Source organism: Oncorhynchus tshawytscha, unplaced genomic scaffold, assembly GCF_018296145.1.
Source record: "Oncorhynchus tshawytscha isolate Ot180627B unplaced genomic scaffold, Otsh_v2.0 Un_contig_2312_pilon_pilon, whole genome shotgun sequence".
NCBI classification, from domain to species: Eukaryota; Metazoa; Chordata; class Actinopteri; order Salmoniformes; family Salmonidae; genus Oncorhynchus; species Oncorhynchus tshawytscha.
Window position 1 is genome coordinate 47,501 of NW_024609723.1, and position 23,687 is coordinate 71,187.

The window sequence follows — 23,687 nt, forward strand, 5'->3', positions numbered from 1 at the left end:
ACTCATCAGACTGTAGTGGTCCAGACTGGGGAGGAGGGGACAGAGGAGTCCTGAACACACTACACAGCATGGCTAGAGTCTGGACATCACTCATCAGACTGGGAGGAGGGGACAGAGGAGTCCTGAACACACTACACAGCATGGCTAGAGTCTGGACATCACTCATCAGACTGTAGTGGTCCAGACTGGGGAGGAGGGGACAGAGGAGTCCTGAACACACTACACAGCATGGCTAGAGTCTGGACATCACTCATCAGACTGGGAGGAGGGGACAGAGGAGTCCTGAACACACTACACAGCATGGCTAGAGTCTGGACATCACTCATCAGACTGGGAGGAGGGGACAGAGGAGTCCTGAACACACTACACAGCATGGCTAGAGTCTGGACATCACTCATCAGACTGTAGTGGTCCAGACTGGGAGGAGGGGACAGAGACAGAGTGTCCTAATCCCTCCAAGTATATACAGTAAGTAGCCTTGTCCCAGCCACAATGACTAATGTACAGGACACCCCCTGAACAGGACACTAGTCTCTCTCCTGTTTCTGTAGTGAGACAGCTTGATGTACCAGGACACCCCCTGGACAGGACACTAGTCTATCTCCTGTTTCTGTAGTGAGACAGCTTGATGTACCAGGACACCCCCTGAACAGGACACTAGTCTCTCTCCTGTTTCTGTAGTGAGACAGCTTGATATACCAGGACACCCCCTGAACAGGACACTAGTCTCTCTCCTGTTTCTGTAGTGAGACAGCTTGATGTACCAGGACACCCCCTGGTCAAACTCAATTCCTGGCGGGTCCGGTATGTTCCTGCTGGGCTTTGCCAAAACTGATCTTTTGTCCAATTATTGTTATTTTTAATTGAGTATACAAAACATTAAGAACACCTTCCTAATATTGAATCAGTCTATGTCATGTCAGCAGGGGGTGTCATAATGTTCATAATGTTAATGTTCATAATGTTTTGTTCACTCAGTGTACATTAGTACAGTATATACAGTGTAGTATATTTGCCTGCTACTCACAGAGTCTCCAGCAGGTGGCGTCCAAACGGGTGTCTGGCCCAGGGAGCGTCTGCATCAGGGTCAGAGTCAGGACTGAGTTCTAGGCTGGTGGCAGCCGAGGCCAGGGCCCAAACCTACAGTATACAGAGTTAATACAGGGTCATACAGTACACAGAGTTAACACAGGGCCCAAACCTACAGTATACAGAGTTAATACAGGGTCCTACAGTACACAGAGTTAATACAGGGCCCTACAGTACACAGAGTTAACACAGGGCCCAAACCTACAGTATACAGAGTTAATACAGGGTCCTACAGTACACAGAGTTAATACAGGGCCCTACAGTACACAGAGTTAATACAGGGTCCTACAGTACACAGAGTTAATACAGGGCCCTACAGTACACAGAGTTAATACAGGGCCCTACAGTACACAGAGTTAATACAGGGCCCTACAGTACACAGAGTTAATACAGGGCCCTACAGTACACAGAGTTAATACAGGGCCCTACAGTACACAGAGTTAATACAGGGCCCACACCTACAGTACACAGAGTTAATACAGGGCCCTATAGTACACAGAGTTAATACAGGGCCCACACCTACAGTACACAGAGTTAATACAGGGTCATACAGTACACAGAGTTAATACAGGGCCCTACAGTACACAGAGTTAACACAGGGCCCTACAGTACACAGAGTTAATACAGGGTCCTACAGTACACAGAGTTAACACAGGGTCCTACAGTACACAGAGTTAATACAGGGCCCTACAGTACACAGAGTTAATACAGGGCCCACACCTACAGTACACAGAGTTAATTCAGGGCCCTACAGTACACAGAGTTAATACAGGGTCCTACAGTACACAGAGTTAACACAGGGTCCTACAGTACACAGAGTTAATAACCTCTCTGATCAGTCCTACCTTAGCCACGCCTCTGATCAGTCCTACCTTAGCCACGCCTCTGATCAGTCCTACCTTAGCCACGCCTCTGATCAGTCCTACCTTAGCCACGCCTCTGATCAGTCCTACCTTAGCCACGCCTCTGATCCGTCCTACCTTAGCCACGCCTCTGATCCGTCCTACCTTAGCCACGCCTCTGATCAGTCCTACCTTAGCCACGTCTCTGCGTCCCACCACCAGAGCTGCTGCTGCATTCTTCTGACACGTGTCCTGTATGTCGTTCACATTCAGACTGCAGAGGGACAGACAGACATTACAGATGTTTCAACATGTTGAGGGACAAACAGACAGCACAGATGTTTCAACATGTTGAGGGACAGACAGACATTACAGAGGTTTCAACGTGTTGAGGGACAAACAGACATTACAGATGTTTCAACATGTTGAGGGACAGACAGACATTACAGAGGTTTCAACGTGTTGAGGGACAGACAGACATTACAGATGTTTCAACGTGTTGAGGGACAGACAGACATTACAGAGGTTTCAACGTGTTGAGGGACAAACAGACATTACAGATGTTTCAACATGTTGAGGGACAAACAGACATTACAGATGTTTCAACATGTTGAGTACAGCATTATATTATAATATTAAGATGTATTGAGCCAGGTACAGCAACATGTTGGGTACAGCATTATATTATAATATTAAGATGTATTGAGCCAGGTACATGTACATCTATGTCTCCCCAGGGTGATGAACTCACATGTATGTCTCCCCCAGGGTGATGAACTCACATGTATGTCTCCCCCAGGGTGATGAACTCACATGTATGTCTCCCCAGGGTGATGAACTCACATGTATGTCTCCCCCAGGGTGATGAACTCACATGTATGTCTCCCCAGGGTGATGAACTCACATGTATGTCTCCCCAGGGTGATGAACTCACATGTATGTCCCCCAGGGTGATGAACTCACATGTATGTCTCCCCAGGGTGATGAACTCACATGTATGTCTCCCCAGGGTGATGAACTCACATGTATGTCTCCCCAGGGTGATGAACTCACATGTATGTCTCCCCAGGGTGATGAACTCACATGTATGTCTCCCCAGGGTGATGAACTCACATGTATGTCTCCCCCAGGGTGATGAACTCACATGTATGTCTCCCCCAGGGTGATGAACTCACATGTATGTCTCCCCCAGGGCTTTGTGAACGGGCAGCAGACAGGAGATCTCCTGGATGATGACTTTCCCTGCCAGCTTTACGGGTCTGTTACCGTAGTCGGCTCCCTCGCGCTTCGTCTTGAACCGACGAGACTTCTGACAGACAGAAAAAGACACCAACATCACAGAACTGACCATAGATCAGGGCTATAGACACCCTGGTGTTGTAGTGAGACCAGACAGAACTGACCATAGATCAGGGCTATAGACACCCTGGTGTTGTAGTGAGACCAGACAGAACTGACCATAGATCAGGGCTATAGACACCCTGGTGTTGTAGTGAGACCAGACAGAACTGACCATAGATCAGGGCTATAGACACCCTGGTGTTGTAGTGAGACCAGACAGAACTGACCATAGATCAGGGCTATAGACACCCTGGTGTTGTAGTGAGACCAGACAGAACTGACCCCATAGATCAGGGCTATAGACACCCTGGTGTTGTAGTGAGACCAGACAGAACTGACCATAGATCAGGGCTATAGACACCCTGGTGTTGTAGTGAGACCAGACAGAACTGACCATAGATCAGGGCTATAGACACCCTGGTGTTGTAGTGAGACCAGACAGAACTGACCATAGATCAGGGCATAGACACCCTGGTGTTGTAGTGAGACCAGACAGCTGACCATAGATCAGGGCTATAGACACCCTGGTGTTGTAGTGAGACCAGACAGAACTGACCATAGATCAGGGCTATAGACACCCTGGTGTTGTAGTGAGACCAGACAGAACTGACCATAGATCAGGGCTATAGACACCCTGGTGTTGTAGTGAGACCAGACAGAACTGACCATAGATCAGGGCTATAGACACCCTGGTGTTGTAGTGAGACCAGACAGAACTGACCATAGATCAGGGCTATAGACACCCTGGTGTTGTAGTGAGACCAGACAGAACTGACCATAGATCAGGGCTATAGACACCCTGGTGTTGTAGTGAGACCAGACAGAACTGACCATAGATCAGGGCTATAGACACCCTGGTGTTGTAGTGAGACCAGACAGAACTGACCATAGATCAGGGCTATAGACACCCTGGTGTTGTAGTGAGACCAGACAGAACTGACCATAGATCAGGGCTATAGACACCCTGGTGTTGTAGTGAGACCAGACAGAACTGACCATAGATCAGGGCTATAGACACCCTGGTGTTGTGAGACCAGACAGAACCAGGGACAGAACCCTGTGTTGTAGTGAGATCAGGACCATAGATCAGGGCTATAGACACCCTGGTGTTGTAGTGAGACCAGACAGAACTGACCATAGATCAGGGCTATAGACACCCTGGTGTTGTAGTGAGACCAGACAGAACTGACCATAGATCAGGGCTATAGACACCCTGGTGGTATAGTGAGACCAGACAGAACTGACCATAGATCAGGTCTATAGACACCCTGGTGTTGTAGTGAGACCAGACCTGGGTTCAGGTATAGACTCTAGAGCTCCTCCCCAGGTCTGCTATAGACTCTAGACCTCCTCCCCAGGTCTGCTGTAGATTCTAGACCTCCTCCCCAGGTCTGCTGTAGATTCTAGACCTCCTCCCCAGGTCTGCTGTAGATTCTAGACCTCCTCCCCAGGTCTGGTATAGACTCTAGACCTCCTCCCCAGGTCTGGTATAGATTCTAGACCTCCTCCCCAGGTCTGGTATAGACTCTAGACCTCCTCCCCAGGTCTGGTATAGACTCTAGACCTCCTCCCCAGGTCTGGTATAGACTCTAGACCTCCTCCCCAGGTCTGGTATAGACTTTAGACCTCCTCCCCAGGTCTGGTATATATTCTAGACCTCCTCCCCAGGTCTGCTGTAGATTCTAGACCTCCTCTCCAGGTCTGGTATAGACTCTAGACCTCCCCCAGGTCTGCTATAGATTCTAGACCTCCTCCCCAGGTCTGGTATAGACTCTAGACCTCCTCCCCAGGTCTGGTATAGACTCTAGACCTCCTCCCCAGGTCTGGTATAGACTCTAGACCTCCTCCCCAGGTCTGGTATAGATTCTAGACCTCCTCCCCAGGTCTGGTATAGACTCTAGACCTCCTCCCCAGGTCAGGTATAGATTCTAGACCTCCTCCCCAGGTCTGGTATAGATTCTAGACCTCCTCCCCAGGTCAGGTATAGATTCTAGACCTCCTCCCCAGGTCTGGTATAGATTCTAGACCTCCTCCCCAGGTCTGGTATAGACTCTAGACCTCCTCCCCAGGTCTGGAGTAGACTCTAGACCTCCTCCCCGGGTCTGCTGTAGATTCTAGACCTCCTCCCCAGGTCTGGTATAGACTCTAGACCTCCTCCCCAGGTCTGCTGTAGATTCTAGACCTCCTCCCCAGGTCTGGTATAGACTCTAGACCTCCTCCCCAGGTCTGCTGTAGATTCTAGACCTCCTCCCCAGGTCTGGTATAGACTCTAGACCTCCTCCCCAGGTCTGCTGTAGATTCTAGACCTCCTCCCCAGGTCTGGAGTAGACTCTAGACCTCCCCCAGGTCTGGTATAGATTCTAGACCTCCCCCAGGTCTGGTATAGACTCTAGACCTCCTCCCCAGGTCAGGTATAGATTCTAGACCTCCTCCCCAGGTCTGGTATAGACTCTAGACCTCCCCCCAGGTCTGGTATAGACTCTAGACCTCCTCCCCAGGTCAGGTATAGATTCTAGACCTCCACCCCAGGTCTGGTATAGACTCTAGACCTCCTCCCCAGGTCTGCTGTAGATTCTAGACCTCCTCCCCAGGTCTGGTATAGACTCTAGACCTCCTCCCCAGGTCAGGTATAGATTCTAGACCTCCACCCCAGGTCTGCTGTAGATTCTAGACCTCCACCCCAGGTCTGCTGTAGATTCTAGACCTCCTCCCCAGGTCTGCTGTAGATTCTAGACCTCCACCCCAGGTCTGGTATAGACTCTAGACCTCCACCCCAGGTCTGCTATAGACTCTAGACCTCCTCCCCAGGTCTGCTGTAGACTCTAGACCTCCTCCCCAGGTCTGGTATAGACTCTAGACCTCCTCCCCAGGTCTGGTATAGATTCTAGACCTCCTCCCCAGGTCTGGTATAGATTCTAGACCTCCACCCCAGGTCTGGAAGGCATTGTGGTGAGAATTTGTGAGAGGCCAACAGGCCTAAAGCTACATTACTGGGAGGTTGAACTCATCTCTCATGTTGACTAATGTCTTTTATGTTTCTGAAATGGTCAACAATTATTGATGTCAGTTACTGAGGAATTTGAACAAGAGGAATTTGAACATTTGTTGATGTTGTTGCCAGCAATCACACAACCTTACCTCAAGTGTTAAGAATTTGTAAGTAACAGACTTTGCCATCATTGAAGAGAGAGAGAGAGAGAGAGAGAGAGACAGAGAGACAGAGAGACAGAGAGCGAGAGCGAGGAGAGAGAAAAGAGAGGAGAGAGAGAGAGAGAGAGAGAGACAGAGAGAGAGAGCGAGAGACAGAGACAGAGAGAGAGCGAGAGCGAGGAGAGAGAAAAGAGAGGAGAGAGAGAGAGAGAGAGAGAGAGAGAGAGAGAGAGAGGAGAGGAGAGAGAAACAACGACAGAGAGAGAGGTTGAGTCATGATAAAACATGGTTATCCATACAGGTTATAGTGACTTAGTGACATCATGCAGGGTCCAGAGAGGAGAACAGAGAGACAGCAGAGACCCTGAAAAAAGCCCAAGAGGAGAGAGGCGGAGAGAGAGACACAGAAAGACACAGGAGAGACCCTGAAGAAAGCCCAAGAGGAGAGAGGCGGAGAGAGAGACAGAGAGAGAGACAGCAGAGACCCTGAAGAAAGCCCAAGAGGAGAGAGGCGGAGAGAGAGACACAGAGAGAGACAGGAGAGACCCTGAAGAAAGCCCAAGAGGAGAGAGGCGGGGAGAGAGAGACAGAGAGAGACAGGAGAGACCCTGAAGAAAGCCCAAGAGGAGAGAGGCGGAGAGAGAGAGACAGAGAGAGACAGGAGAGACCCTGAAGAAAGCCCAAGAGGAGAGAGGCGGAGAGAGAGAGACAGAGAGAGACAGGAGAGACCCTGAAGAAAGCCCAAGAGGAGAGAGGCGGGGAGAGAGACAGCAGAGACCCTGAAGAAAGCCCAAGAGGAGAGAGGCGGAGAGAGAGACAGAGAGAGACAGGAGAGACCCTGAAGAAAGCCCAAGAGGAGAGAGGCAGAGAGAGACACAGAGAGAGACAGCAGAGACCCTGAAGAAAGCCCAAGAGGAGAGAGGCGGAGAGAGAGACAGAGAGAGAGACAGGAGAGACCCTGAAGAAAGCCCAAGAGGAGAGAGGCGGAGAGAGAGGCACAGAGAGAGACAGGAGAGACCCTGAAGAAAGCCCAAGAGGAGAGAGGCGGAGAGAGAGACACAGAGAGAGACAGCAGAGACCCTGAAGAAAGCCCAAGAGGAGAGAGGCGGAGAGAGAGACACAGAGAGAGACAGCAGAGACCCTGAAGAAAGCCCAAGAGGAGAGAGGCGGAGAGAGAGACACAGAGAGAGACAGCAGAGACCCTGAAGAAAGCCCAAGAGGAGAGAGGCGGAGAGAGAGACAGAGAGAGACAGCAGAGACCCTGAAGAAAGCCCAAGAGGAGAGAGGCGGAGAGAGAGACACAGAGAGAGACAGGAGAGACCCTGAAGAAAGCCCAAGAGGAGAGAGGCGGAGAGAGAGAGACAGAGAGAGACAGGAGAGACCCTGAAGAAAGCCCAAGAGGAGAGAGGCGGAGAGAGAGACAGAGAGAGACAGGAGAGACCCTGAAGAAAGCCCAAGAGGAGAGAGGCGGGGAGAGAGAGACACAGAGAGAGACAGGAGAGACCCTGAAGAAAGCCCAAGAGGAGAGAGGCGGAGAGAGAGAGACAGAGAGAGAGACAGGAGAGACCCTGAAGAAAGCCCAAGAGGAGAGAGGCGGGAGAGAGAGACAGAGAGAGACAGGAGAGACCCTGAAGAAAGCCCAAGAGGAGAGAGGCGGAGAGAGAGACAGAGAGAGACAGGAGAGACCCTGAAGAAAGCCCAAGAGGAGAGAGGCGGGGAGAGAGAGGCGGATAGAGAGAGACAGGAGAGACCCTGAAGAAAGCCCAAGAGGAGAGGCGGAGAGAGAGGCGGATAGAGGGATGGACGGAAGGAGGGCGTGGGAACCAAATACCGGGCAGTCATGAATGGACCAGCGGCGAAGGCCAGACTGAGGAGGCTTCTGATTGGTGGAGATAGAGTGGACCAACCACAGCACAGAGATGGGAGGAGGGGGTGGGCCAGGGGAGGCATGCCAGTCAGCGGGACAGCCAACACACAGGGAAGGGAGAGGAGGGAGGGGAGAGGAGAGGAGGGAAGGGAGAGGAGAGGAGGGAAGGGAAGGGAGAGAAGGGGAGAGGAGAGGAGAGGGAGAGGAGGGAAGGGAGAGGAGAGGAGGGAAGGGAGAGGAGAGAAGGGAGAGGAGGGAAGGGAGAGGAGGGAAGGGAAGAGGAGAGGAGGGAGAGGAGGGAAGGGAGAGGAGGGAAGGGAGAGGAGGGAAGGGAGAGTAGGGAAGGGAGAGGAGAGAAGGGAGAGGAGTGAAGGGAGAGGAGGGAGGGAGGGAAGGGAGGGAGGGAGAGGAGGGAAGGAGAGGAGGGAAGGGAGAGGAGAGGAGAGAGAGGAGAGGAGAGGAGAGAGAGAAGGGAGAGGGAGAGGAGGGAGGAGGGAAGGGAAGGGAAGGGAAGGGAAGGGAAGGGAAGGGAAGGGAAGGGAAGGGAAGGGAAGGGAAGGGAAGGGAAGGGAAGGGAAGGGAAGGGAAGGGAAGGGAAGGGAAGAAGGAGAGGAGAGGAGAGGAGAGGGAGGAGAGGAGGGAGAGGAGGGAAGGGAAGGGAGAGGAGAGGAGGGACACAAAACAACCATGAAGGTAAACACAAAACAACCCACAAGGTAAACACATCAACCACAACAGAATGGGAATGAAGGACCTAGGTAGTTACTAGTTATAGCTACAGTATAATGAATGACCTAGTAGTTACTAGTTATAGCTACAGTATAATGAATGACCTAGGTAGTTACTAGTTATAGCTACAGTATAATTAATGACCTAGGTAGTTTCTAGTTATAGCTACAGTATAATGAATGACCTAGGTAGTTACTAGTTATAGCTACAGTATAATTAATTACCTAGGTAGTTTCTAGTTATAGTTTATAGCTATAATGAATTACTTTTAGACTAGTTGAGTATCTGGAGCATCAGCATTTGTGGGTTCGATTACAGGCTCAAAATGGCAGGAAACAAATAACTTTCTTTTGAAACTCATCAGTCTACTCCCTTCACAGAACAGCGCAAACTGTCTCTAACCAGAATAGAAAGAGGAGTTGGAGGACCTGGTCTACAACTGAGCAAGAGGACAGGGACATTAGAGTGTCTAGTTTGAGGAACAGACGCCTCACAAGTCCTCAACCTGCAGCATCATCATCAAATAGTACCCACAAAACACCAGTCTCAACGTCAACAGTGAAGAGGCGACTCCGGGATGCTGGCCTTCTAGGCAGAGTTGCAAAGAAAAAGCCATATCTCAGACTGGCCAATAAAAAGAAAATATTAAGATGGGCAAAAGAACACAGACACTGGACAGAGGAACTCTGCCTAGAAGGCCAGCATCCCAGAGTTGCCTCTTCACTGTTGACGTTGAGACTGGACAGAGGAACTCTGCCTAGAAGGCCAGCATCCCGGAGTCTCCTCTTCACTGTTGATGTTGAGACTGGACAGAGGAACTCTGCCTAGAAGGCCAGCATCCCGGAGTCTCCTCTTCACTGTTGACGTTGAGACTGGACAGAGGAACTCTTCCTAGAAGGCCAGCATCCCAGAGTCGCCTCTTCACTGTTGACGTTGAGACTGGACAGAGGAACTCTGCCTAGAAGGCCAGCATCCCGGAGTCTCCTCTTCACTGTTGACGTTGAGACTGGACAGAGGAACTCTGCCTAGAAGGCCAGCATCCCGGAGTCACCTCTTCACTGTTGACGTTGAGACTGGACAGAGGAACTCTGCCTAGAAGGCCAGCATCCCGGAGTCGCCTCTTCACTGTTGACGTTGAGACTGGACAGAGGAACTCTGCCTAGAAGGCCAGCATCCCAGAGTCACCTCTTCACTGTTGACGTTGAGACTGGACAGAAGAACTCTGCCTAGAAGGCCAGCATCCCGGAGTCGCCTCTTCACTGTTGAGACTGCCTCGTTGATAGGGTTGTTAAGGCAGTGGTATGTCATTAGAAAGATTGAAAAAAGCAAGGGGCCTAAACAGCTACCCTGGGGAATTCCATTATCGATCATTGTCCAGCAAACTATGATCGATTATGTCAAAAGCCACACTGAAATCTAACAAAACAGCCCCCACAATTTCTCTCAACCAATCATCAGTAATTTGCCGTGCTTGTTGAATGTCCTTCCCTATAAGCGTGCTGAAAGTCTGTTGTCAATTTGTTTACTGTGAAATAGCATTGTATCTGGTCAAACAGATTTTTCCAGAAGTATACTAAGGGTTGGTAACAGGCTGATTGGTCGGCTATTTGAGCCAGTAAAAGGGGCTTTACTATTCTTGGGTAGTGGAATGACTTTAGCTTCCCCCCAGGCCTGAGGAGAATAGCGGACAATATTGCCACATCTTAAATTTAAGCCTACTAGAATCTGCCACATAGGAGTGGCAATATTGTCTGCAATTATCCTCAGTATATTTTCCATTGAGATTGTCAGACACTGGTGGCTTGTCATTGTTGAAAGACAACAATATTTTTTTTCACCTCTTCCATACTGACATTACAGAATTCAAAAGTACAATTCTTGTCTTTCATAATTTGGTCCGATATACCTGGATGTGTAGTCTCAGCATTTGTTGCTGGCATGTCATCCCGAAGTTTGCTTATCTCGCAAATTAAAAAGTCATTAAAGTAGTTGGCAATTTCAGTGGGTTTTGTGATGAATGAGCCATCTGATACAATGAATGACGGAGCAGAGTTGGCTTTTATCTCTCAAAATGTAATTCAAGCTGTTTAATCATTGATCTTTATTTCAGAAGTTTCTTCTTTTTATTTAGATTAGTCACATCTGCTGCCAGACTAATTTGCCATACCTTTGCCTCTTCCCTCTCAACCATTTTTCAATTCCTCATCAATCGAAGGGGATTTAACAGTTTTTACAGTCAATTTTTCTTAATGAGCTTATTAGTAACTGGAATAAGCAATTTCATAAATGTGTCAAGTGCAGCGTCTGGTTGCTCCTCATTACACACCACAGACCAGCAGCGTCTGGTTGCTCCTCATTACACACCACAGACCAGCAGCTGGTTGCTCCTCATTCTGGTTGCTCCTCATTACACGCCACAGACCAGCAGCGTCTGGTTGCTCCTCATTACACACCACAGACCAGCAGCGTCTGGTTGCTCCTCATTACACACCACAGACCAGCAGCGTCTGGTTGCTCCTCATTACACACCACAGACCAGCAGCGTCTGGTTGTTCCACCTCAGACCAGCAGCGTCTGGTTGCTCCTCATTACACACCACAGACCAGCAGCGTCTGGTTGCTCCTCATTACACACCACAGACCAGCAGCGTCTGGTTGCTCCTCATTACACACCACAGACCAGCAGCGTCTGGTTGCTCCTCATTACACACCACAGACCAGCAGCGTCTGGTTGCTCCTCATTACCTCATTATAGACCAGCAGCGTCTGGTTACTCCTCATTAAACACCACAGACCAGCAGCGTCTGGTTGCTCCTCATTACACACCACGGACCAACTGATATTCTTTACATCATCAACATATGAATCACTACAGAACGTATTGTATGACCTCTTATACACTATATTAGGCCCAGCCTTTGGAACTGTGGTTTTCCTAGATAAGGCTACTATATTGTGATCACTACATCCTATGGATCTGGATACTGCTTTAAAGCCAATTTCTGCAGCATTAGTAAACCTGAAGCCATGAACCTGTAGCCATATTACTTCAACAGTATTTAACATGAGATCGTCTCTAAGCTTTACAGGAATGTGGTTCTGAATATAAACAGCAACACCTCCACCTTTGGCATTTCTGTCTTTTCTGTAGATGTTATAACCATGTATTGCCACCACTGTATCATCAAAGGTATTATCTAAGTGAGTTTCAGAGATATGGTGGTATTAAACATTTCGTATTGTAGATATGTAGTAGTGTAATAATGTTATATGATGGACTGTTTTATATGTAATTAAATGCCTTAATGTGTTTGGACCCCAGGAAGAGTAGCTGCTGCATTGGCAGGAACTAATGGGGATCCATAATTTACCCCTGGAAGAGTAGCTGCTGCCTTGGCAGGAACTAATGGGGATCCATAATAAACCCCAGGAAGAGTAGCTGCTGCCTTGGCAGGAACTAATGGGGATCCATAATAATCCCCAGGAAGAGTAGCTGCTGCCTTGGCAGGAACTAATGGGGATCCATAATAAACCCCAGGAAGAGTAGCTGCTGCCTTGACAGGACGCTCCCCAGTGGGGTCCATAATAAACCCCAGGAAGTGTAGCTGCTGCCTTGTGCAGTCCAGCTGTGTGTCCTACGCTCCCCAGTGTGTGTTGTGTGTGTCCTACGCTCCCCAGTGTGTGTCCTACGCTCCCCAGTGTGTGTCCCTACGCTCCCCAGTGTGTGTTGTGTGTGTCCTACGCTCCCCAGTGTGTGTTGTGCGTGTCCTACGCTCCCCAGTGTGTCCTACGCTCCCCAATGTGTGTCCTACGCTCCCCAGCTTGTGTTGTGTGTGTCCTACGCTCCCCAGTGCGTGTCCTACGCTCCCCAGTGCGTGTCCTACGCTCCCCAGTGCGTGTCCTACGCTCCCCAGTGCGTGTCCTACGCTCCCCAGTGTGTCCTACGATCCCCAGTGTGTGTTGCGTGTGTCCTACGCTCCCCAGTGTGTCCTACGCTCCCCAGCATGTGTTGTGTGTGTCCTACGCTCCCCAGTGTGTGTCCTACGCTCCCCAGTGTGTCCTACGCTCCCCAGTGTGTCCTCCGCGCTCCCCAGTGTGTGTTGTGTGTGTCCTACGCTCCCCAGTGTGTGTGTGTGTGTCCTACGCTCCCCAGTGTGTGTCCTACGCTCACCAGTGTGTGTCCTACGCTCACCAGTGTGTCCTACGCTCCCCAGTGTGTGTTGTGTGTGTCCTACGCTCCCCAGTGTGTCCTACGCTCCCCAATGTGTGTCCTACGCTCCCCAGCTTGTGTTGTGTGTGTCCTACGCTCCCCAGTGCGTGTCCTACGCTCCCCAGTGCGTGTCCTACGCTCCCCAGTGTGTGTCCTACGCTCCCCAGTGTGTGTCCTACGCTCCCCAGTGTGTGTCCTACGCTCCCCAGTGTGTGTTGTGCGTGTCCTACGCTCCCCAGTGTGTCCTACGCTCCCCAATGTGTGTCCTACGCTCCCCAGCTTGTGTTGTGTGTGTCCCCTACGCTCCCCAGTGCGTGTCCTACGCTCCCCAGTGCGTGTCCTACGCTCCCCAGTGCGTGTCCTACGCTCCCCAGTGCGTGTCCTACGCTCCCCAGTGTGTCCTACGATCCCCAGTGTGTGTTGCGTGTGTCCTACGCTCCCCAGTGTGTCCTACGCTCCCCAGCATGTGTTGTGTGTGTCCTACGCTCCCCAGTGTGTGTCCTACGCTCCCCAGTGTGTCCTACGCTCCCCAGTGTGTGTCCTACGCTCCCCAGTGTGTGTTGTGTGTGTCCTACGCTCCCCAGTGTGTGTTGTGTGTGTCCTACGCTCCCCAGTGTGTGTCCTACGCTCACCAGTGTGTGTCCTACGCTCACCAGTGTGTCCTACGCTCCCCAGTGTGTGTTGTGTGTGTCCTACGCTCCCCAGTGTGTCCTACGCTCCCCAATGTGTGTCCTACGCTCCCCAGCTTGTGTTGTGTGTGTCCTACGCTCCCCAGTGCGTGTCCTACGCTCCCCAGTGCGTGTCCTACGCTCCCCAGTGTGTGTCCTACGCTCCCCAGTGTGTGTCCTACGCTCCCCAGTGTGTGTTGTGTGTGTCCTCCCCAGTGTGTGTTGTGTGTGTCCTTCGCTCCCCAGTGTTGTGTGTGTCCTACGCTCCCCAGTGTGTGTCCTACGCTCCCCAGTGTGTGTCCTACGCTCCCCAGTGTGTGTCCTACGCTCCCCAGTGTGTGTCCTACGCTCCCCAGTGTGTGTCCTACGCTCCCCAGTGTGTGTCCTACGCTCCCCAGTGTGTGTCCTACGCTCCCCAGTGTGTGTCCTACGCTCCCCAGTGTGTGTCCTACGCTCCCCAGTGTGTGTCCTACGCTCCCCAGTGTGTGTCCTACGCTCCCCAGTGTGTGTCCTACGCTCCCCAGCGTGTGTTGTGTGTGTCCTTCGCTCCCCAGCGTGTGCTGTGTGTGTCCTTCGCTCCCCAGCGTGTGTTGTGTGTGTCTCACCCGTTCTTTGTAGTAGAATGATGATATGGAGACATGGTCCTTGTCCGTGTGGGTGGGGCTGCCACTGTACAGCCTCAGAGAGCTCTGAGACTCACTACGCATCTTCATAGGAGTCAGGACCCCACTGTGGTACGCAGACAGGGCCGACAGGGACCTGGGGACCCACAGAGACAGGTTAACAAGGACCCCACTGTGGTACGGAGACAGGGCCGACAGGGACCTGGGGGACACACAGAGGCAGGTTAACAAGGACCCCACTGTGGTACGCAGACAGGGCCGACAGGGACCTGGGGACCCACAGAGACAGGTTAACAAGGACCCCACTGTGGTACGCAGACAGGGCCGACAGGGACCTGGGGACCCACAGAGACAGGTTAACAAGGACCCCACTGTGGTACGCAGACAGGGCCGACAGGGACCTGGGGACACACAGAGACAGGTTAACAAGGACCCCACTGTGGTACGCAGACAGGGCCGACAGGGACCTGGGGGACACACAGAGACAGGTTAACAAGGACCCCACTGTGGTACGGAGACAGGGACCAGGGGGGACACACAGAGACAGGTTAACAAGGACCCCACTGTGGTACGCAGACAGGGCCGACAGGGACCTGGGGGACACACAGAGGCAGGTTAACAAGGACCCCACTGTGGTACGGAGACAGGGACATGGGGGACACACAGAGACAGGTTAACAAGGACCCCACTGTGGTACGCAGACAGGGCCGACAGGGACCTGGGGGACACACAGAGGCAGGTTAACAAGGACCCCACTGTGGTACAGAGACAGGGACCTGGGGGACACACAGAGACAGGTTAACAAGGACCCCACTGTGGTACGCAGACAGGGCCGACAGGGACCTGGGGGACACACAGAGGCAGGTTAACAAGGACCCCACTGTGGTACGGAGACAGGGCCGACAGGGACCTGGGGACACACAGAGGCAGGTTAACAAGGACCCCACTGTGGTACGGAGACAGGGACCTGGGGACACACAGATAACAGGTTAACAAGGACCCCACTGTGGTACGCAGACAGGGCCGACAGGGACCTGGGGGACACACAGAGACAGGTTAACAAGGACCCCACTGTGGTACGCAGACAGGGCCGACAGGGACCTGGGGGACACACAGAGGCAGGTTAACAAGGACCCCACTGTGGTACGGAGACAGGGACCTGGGGGACACACAGAGACAGGTTAACAAGGACCCCACTGTGGTACGCAGACAGGGCCGACAGGGACCTGGGGGACACACAGAGGCAGGTTAACAAGGACCCCACTGTGGTACGGAGACAGGGACATGGGGGACACACAGAGACAGGTTAACAAGGACCCCACTGTGGTACAGAGACAGGGACCTGGGGGACACACAGAGACAGGTTAACAAGGACCCCACTGTGGTACAGAGACAGGGACCTGGGGGACACACAGAGGCAGGTTAACAAGGACCCCACTGTGGTACAGAGACAGGGACCTGGGGGACACACAGAGACAGGTTAACAAGGACCCCACTGTGGTACGCAGACAGGGCCGACAGGGACCTGGGGACACACAGAGGCAGGTTAACAAGGACCCCACTGTGGTACGGAGACAGGGCCGACAGGGACCTGGGGACACACAGATAACAGGTTAACAAGGACCCCACTGTGGTACGGAGACAGGGCCGACAGGGACCTGGGGACACACAGATAACAGGTTAATGAGTGCAGCAGTATAAAGTGTACCTGGGTGTGGGTTCAGTGGGTGGTACCGAGCGATGCATAGTGATGGGTCTTGTGAAGTACACCAAGCAGCCGGTGCCACAGAAGCGAGCCCCGGAGGTACGAGGGAAGGGGATGTTGGCATCCTGGTAGGAGCCGTAGGTGTTGGTGACCCGGGGGAAGGCTGGCAGAGCAGGGGTCACGGGGTTAGACAGGACGTACGGGTTGGCAGCACTACCATCCTCCTGGGTCTATGGAGCGAGAACAGAGAATACATACTGTTATGGGACAGCCCCTTGTATCCTGCTGGAACAGCCCCTCGTATCCTGCTGGAACAGCCCCTCGTATCCCGCTGGAACAGCCCCTCGTATCCCACTGGGACAGCCCTCGTATCCCACTGGGACAGCCCCTCGTATCAAGCCCCTCGTATCCCACTGGGACAGCCCCTCGTATCAAGCCCCTCGTATCCCACTGGGACAGCCCCTCGTATCCCGCTGGGACAGCCCTCGTATCCTGCTGGGACAGCCCCTCGTATCCTGCTGGGACAGCCCCTCGTATTAGCCCCTCGTATCCCACTGGGACAGCCCCTCGTATCCTGCTGGAACAGCCCCTCGTATCCTGCTGGAACAGCCCCTCGTATCCCACTGGGACAGCCCCTCGTATCCCACTGGGACAGCCCCTCGTATCAGCCCCTCGTATCCCACTGGGACAGCCCTTCGTATCCCGCTGGGACAGCCCCTCGTATCCTGCTGGGACAGCCCCTTGTATCCTGCTGGGACAGGATCCTGCTGGGACAGCCCCTCGTATCCCACTGGGACAGCCCCTCGTATCAGACCCTCGTATCCTACTGGGACAGCCCTCGTATCAGACCCTCGTATCCTACTGAGACAGCCCCTCGTATGCCGCTGGGACAGCCCCTCGTATACCGCTGAGACAGCCCCTCGTATCAGCCCCTCGTATACCGCTGGGACAGCCCCTCGTATCCTGCTGGGACAGCCCCTCGTATCCTGCTGGGACAGCCCCTCGTATCCTGCTGGGACAGCCCCTCGTATCCTGCTGGGACAGCCCCACGTAAGACTAGAAGTGGCCTTCATATTGCAGGTCTGTCTAAGACTAGAGGAGACCTTCAGATTGCAGGCCTGCCTAAGATTAGAATAGGCCTTCAGATTGCAGGCCTGTCTAAGACTAGAAGAGGCCTTCAGATTGCAGGCCCGTCTAAGACTAGAGGAGACCTTCAGATTGCAGGCCTGTCTAAGACTAGAGGAGACCTTCAGATTGCAGGCCTGTCTAAGACTAGAGGAGACCTTCAGATTGCAGGCCTGTCTAAGACTAGAGGAGACCTTCAGATTGCAGGCCTGTCTAAGACTAGAGGAGACCTTCAGATTGAAAGCCTGTCTAAAACTAATCTAATGTTTTGGTGCACTGAGCAACACTTGAAAGTTGTGACAATTTTCAGGGCCTTCCTCTGACACCGCCTGGTGTAGAAGTCCTGGATGGCAGGAAGCTTAGCCCCAGTGATGTACTGGGCTGTACGCACTACCCTTTGTAGCGCCTTGCGGTCAGAGGCCGAGCAGTTGCCGTACCAGGCAGTGATGCAACCAGTCAGGATGCTCTCGATGGTGCAGCTGTAGAACCTTTTGAGGATCTCAGGACCCATGACAAATCTTTTTAGTTTCCTGACTGGCACCACAGGGCCAGGTCTCTGACTTCCTCCTCATTGTCACGTTCTGACCTTAGTTCCTTTTGTATGTTTCTATTTTAGGTAGGTCAGGGCGTGAGCTGGGGTGGGCATTTGATGTTTTTGTTCTATGTTTGGTATTTCTATGTGTTTGGCCTGGTATGGTTCCCAATCAGAGGCAGCTGTCAATCGTTGTCTCTGATTGAGGACCATACTTAAGTAGCCTGTTTTCCCACTCTTGTTTGTGGGTGTTTGTTTCCTGTTTTGTGTATGTCACCTTGCAGAACTGTTTCGATTCTTCCATTCACTTCGTTATTTAGTTTTGTGTGTTCAGTTAATAAATTAACATGGACACTTACAACGCTGCGCATTGGTCCCATATTTCATACTCGTCGTTAGACGACGAAGAGATCCGTTACACTTACAGGCTGTCTCGTCATTGTCGGTCATCAGGCCTACCACTGTTGTGTCGTCTGCAAACTTAAAGATGGTGTTGGAGTCGTGCCTGACCATGTAGTTGTGGGTGAACAGGGAGTACAGGAGGGGACTGAGCACGCACCCCTGGGGAGCTCCAGTGTTGAGGATCAGCGTGGCGGATGTGTTGCTGCCTACCCTCACCACCTGGGAGGCGGCCCGTCAGGAAGTCTAGGATCCAGTTGCAGAGGGATGTGTTTAGTCCCAGGGTCCTTAGCTTTGACGGTACTATGTTGTTGAACGCTGAGCTGTAGGTGTTCCTTCTGTCCAGGTGGGAAAGGGCAGTGTGGAGTGCAATAGAGATTGAGTCATCTGTATGCAAATTGGAGTGGGTCTAGGGTTTCTGGGATAATGGTGTTGATGTGAGCCATGACCAGCCTTTCAAAGCACTTCATGGCTACGGACGTGAGTGTTACGGGTCTGTAGTCATTTAGGCAGGTTGCCTTTGTGTTCTTGGGCACAGGGACTATGCTGGTCTGCTTGAAACATGTTGGTATTACAGACTCAGTCAGGGAGAGGTTGAAAATGTTAGTGAAGACACCTGCCAGTTGGTCAGCACATGCTCGGAGCACACGTCCTGGTAATCAGTCTAGCCCCGCAGCCTTGTGAATGTTGACCTGTTTAAAGGTTTTACTCACTTCGGCTACAGAGAGCGTGATCACACAGTCGTCCGGAACAACTGATGCTCTCATGCATGTTTCAGTGTTGTTGCCTGCCTCGAAGCGAGCATACAAGTGATTTAGCTCGTCTGGTAGGCTCGTGTCACTGGGCAGCTCGCGGCTCTGCTTCCCTTTATAGTCTTTGCCCTGCCACATAAGGCTAGCGTCGGAGCCGGTGTAGTAAAGAAATAAAAGCTGAAATAAATCACTCTCTCTACTATTATTCTGACATTTCACATTCTTAAAATAAAATGGTGATCCTAACTGACCTAAAACAAATACTTTTACTCGGATTAAATGTCAGGAATTGTGAAAAACTGAGTTTAAATGTATTTGGCAAAGGTGTATGTAAACTTCCGACTTCTCTGTGCCACATGGCATTTCTTCTTAGAGGGAACATTGTCCACGAGTGTCATTGGGTCCAAGACCTTCGAAAAGTTGGAACGGTTCTTGATGTAATGTGATTCGTGGATTAAACATTTTAAAAGTATTTAAAATGTAAGCGTCTCACCATGTAAGACTCCAGACAGGACACCAGCTGTCTAACACAGGGCTCCAGACAGTTCTGATTCCTCTTGACCTTCTGCAGTGACGTGTCTGTCAGGATCTACACAGAGGAGATACAACTGTGAGGAGAGAGAGAGACAGACACACACACACACACACACACACACACACACACACACACACACACACACACACACACACACACACACACACACACACACACACACACGGTTACCTTCTGTATCTTGGTCCTCATGGCTGTGGGGATGGTGGTAGGGGAGATGAACTGGAAGGATGGAGCAGCGTTGTTGGGGTAGTGGGACGGGAACTTCACCACCAGGTGGACCTGGTTGGTCCCGAACACGGCTGACACCACACAGCTACGGTTCACCGCATCCATCTGGAGGCCCGAACAATCACACCACAGAACCACATTGGTACTATGTAGAACAATCACACCACAGAACCACATCGGTACGATGTAGAACAATCACACCACAGAACCACATTGGTTCTACGTAGAACAATCACACCACAGAACCACATTGGTTCTACGTAGAACAATCACACCACAGAGCCACATCGGTACTATGTAGAACAATCACACCACAGAACCACATCGGTACTATGTAGAACAATCACACCACAGAACCACATCGGTACTATGTAGAACAATCACACCACAGAACCACATTGGTACTATGTAGAACAATCACACCACAGAACCACATCGGTACTATGTAGAACAATCACACCACAGAACCACATCGGTACTATGTAGAACAATCACACCACAGAACCACATCGGTACTATGTAGAACAATCACACCACAGAACCACATCGGTACTATGTAGAACAATCACACCACAGAACCACATCGGTACTATGTAGAACAATCACACCACAGAACCACATCGGTACTATGTAGAACAATCACACCACAGAACCACATCGGTACTATGTAGAACAATCACACCACAGAACCACATCGGTACTATGTAGAACAATCACAACACAGAACCACATTGGTACTATGTAGAACAATCACAACACAGAACCACATTGGTACTATGTAGAACAATCAAAACCAAGTGGAGTTTCCCAACACAGAACCACATCGGTACTATGTAGAACAATCACACCACAGAACCACATCGGTACTATGTAGAACAATCACACCACAGAACCACATTGGTACTATGTAGAACAATCACACCACAGAACCACATCGGTACTATGTAGAACAATCACACCACAGAACCACATCGGTACTATGTAGAACAATCACACCACAGAACCACATTGGTACTATGTAGAACAATCACACCACAGAACCACATTGGTACTATGTAGAACAATCACAACACAGAACCACATCGGTACTATGTAGAACAATCACAACACAGAACCACATCGGTACTATGTAGAACAATCACACCACAGAACCACATCGGTACTATGTAGAACAATCACACCACAGAACCACATCGGTACGATGTAGAACAATCACACCACAGAACCACATCGGTACTATGTAGAACAATCACACCACAGAACCACATCGGTACTATGTAGAACAATCACACCACAGAACCACATTGGTACTATGTAGAACAATCACACCACAGAACCACATCGGTACGATGTAGAACAATCACACCACAGAACCACATTGGTTCTACGTAGAACAATCACACCACAGAACCACATTGGTTCTACGTAGAACAAAGAAATATGGGAAGCAGGAAACATGTCGGGACACAACATAATAAAGGGAGATGTAGTTCTGTTGAACAGACCACCATAATAAAGGGAGATGTAGTTCTGTTGACCAGACCACCATAATAAAGGGAGATGTAGTTCTGTTGACCAGACCACCATAATAAAGGGAGATGTAGTTCTATAGACCAGACCACCATAATAAAGGGAGATGTAGTTCTGTTGACCAGACCACCATAATAAAGGGAGATGTAGTTCTGTTGACCAGACCACCATAATAAAGGGAGATGTAGTTCTGTTCTGACCACCATAATAAAGGGAGATGTAGTTCTATTGACCAGACCACCATAATAAAGGGAGATGTAGTTCTATTGACCAGACCACCATAATAAAGGGAGATGTAGTTCTGACAGACCACCATAATAAAGGGAGATGAGTTCCAGACCACCATAATAAAGGGAGATGTAGTTCTATAGACCAGACCACCATAATAAAGGGAGATGTAGTTCTATTGACCAGACCACCATAATAAAGGGAGATGTAGTTCTGTTGACCAGACCACCATAATAAAGGGAGATGTAGTTCTATTGACCAGACCACCATAATAAAGGGAGATGTATTGACCAGACCACCATAATAAAGGGAGATGTAGTTCTGTTGAACAGACCATAATAAAGGGAGATGTAGTTCTATTGACCAGACCATAATAAAGGGAGATGTAGTTCTGTTGACCAGACCACCATAATAAAGGGAGATGTAGTTCTATTGACCAGACCATAATGAAGGGAGATGTAGTTCTGTTGAACAGACCATAATGAAGGGAGATGTAGTTCTGTTGAACAGACCATAATAAAGGGAGATGTAGTTCTGTTGAACAGACCATAATAAAGCCATTCTAACAGTGTGCAGGGGTCCGTTTAGTTACACTGTCATAAAGCCTACATAATAATGTCATAAGATGTCGTTAGACTGACACAGCAGATGTCATTAGGAGTCATAACCCGTTTTAAATAATTGACATAGCATGTGTCATTATGAGTTATAAATTGTCATACGGGGAGTGACATAGCATCATCAGGAGTTACAAGCAGTCATAAGACTATCAAAGGAAAAGTCATTAGGAGTTATAAGCAGTCATAAGACTATCATAGGACACGTCATTAGAAGTTATAAGCAGTCATAAGACTATCATAGGAGAGGTCATTAGGAGTTACAAGCAGTCATAAGACTATCATAGGAGAGGTCATTAGGAGTTACAAGCTCACCTCCACGTTGACGTTCCTGATCTGCAGGTTGACCAGAGAGAACTCCTGTTGCAGTGTCTGGGGCAGAGCAGAAGAGTCATGTCTACCACCGGAGGTCAGAGCACCAGCCTGGTCTGTGAGTGAGTGAGAGAGTGAGAGAGATGGTGTGAGAGAGTGAGAGAGATGGTGTGAGAGAGAGAGAGAGAGAGAGACAACACTCACTCCTCTGTTCTACTGTAGTCAGGTCTATACATTCCTCTGTAGTCAGGTCTATACATTCCTCTGTTCTACTGTAGTCAGATCTATACATTTCTCTGTTCTACTGTAGTCAGGTCTATACATTCCTCTGTAGTCAGGTCTATACATTCCTCTGTTCTACTGTAGTCAGATCTATACATTTCTCTGTTCTACTGTAGTCAGGTCTATACATTCCTCTGTAGTCAGATCTATACATTTCTCTGTTCTACTGTAGTCAGGTCTATACATTCCTCTGTTCTACTGTAGTCAGGTCTATACATTCCTCTGTAGTCAGGTCTATACATTCCTCTGTTCTACTGTAGTCAGGTCTATACATTCCTCTGTAGTCAGATCTATACATTTCTCTGTTCTACTGTAGTCAGGTCTATACATTCCTCTGTTCTACTGTAGTCAGGTCTATACATTCCTCTGTTCTACTGTAGTCAGATCTATACATTCCTCTGTTCTACTGTAGTCAGGTCTATACATTCCTCTGTTCTACTGTAGTCAGGTCTATACATTCCTCTGTTGTCAGGTCTATACATTCCTCTGTAGTCAGGTCTAAACATTCCTCTGTTCTACTGTAGTCAGGTCTATACATTCCTCTGTAGTCAGGTCTAAACATTCCTCTGTTCTACTGTAGTCAGGTCTATACATTTCTCTGTAGTCAGGTCTACATTCCTCTGTTCTACTGTAGTCAGGTCTATACATTCCTCTGTTCTACTGTAGTCAGGTCTATACATTCCTCTGTTCTACTGTAGTCAGGTCTATACATTCCTCTGTTCTACTGTAGTCAGGTCTATACATTCCTCTGTTCTACTGTAGTCAGGTCTATACATTCCTCTGTAGTCAGGTCTATACATTCCTCTGTTCTACTGTAGTCAGGTCTATACATTCCTCTGTTCTACTGTAGTCAGGTCTATACATTCCTCTGTTCTACTGTAGTCAGGTCTATACATTCCTCTG

General features: G+C 50.2%; 1 protein-coding gene across 4 annotated transcripts in view; it reads right to left on the bottom strand.

Annotated features, from left to right (window-relative positions):
- Positions 1-23,687, bottom strand: part of wdr59 (WD repeat domain 59) — an 87,458-nt gene that overhangs the window by 5,047 nt on the left and 58,724 nt on the right. Inside the window, exons 13-22 of one of the 4 annotated variants that reach the window (XM_042317273.1) lie at positions 22,506-22,618; positions 19,756-19,920; positions 19,525-19,620; positions 16,227-16,453; positions 14,501-14,654; positions 8,254-8,301; positions 3,107-3,240; positions 2,124-2,205; positions 1,028-1,140; positions 1-417 (exon numbers count right to left, since the gene is read on the bottom strand). The exon at positions 1-417 is cut by the window's left edge and continues 382 nt beyond it. In XM_042317273.1, the coding sequence (XP_042173207.1) occupies positions 159-417; positions 1,028-1,140; positions 2,124-2,205; positions 3,107-3,240; positions 8,254-8,301; positions 14,501-14,654; positions 16,227-16,453; positions 19,525-19,620; positions 19,756-19,920; positions 22,506-22,618 (1,391 nt within the window). In that variant the 3' untranslated portion in view covers positions 1-158. The remainder of the gene's footprint in view (positions 418-1,027; positions 1,141-2,123; positions 2,206-3,106; positions 3,241-8,253; positions 8,302-14,500; positions 14,655-16,226; positions 16,454-19,524; positions 19,621-19,755; positions 19,921-22,505; positions 22,619-23,687) is intronic. The other 3 variants (XM_042317270.1, XM_042317272.1, XM_042317271.1) reach the window with 3 other exon arrangements.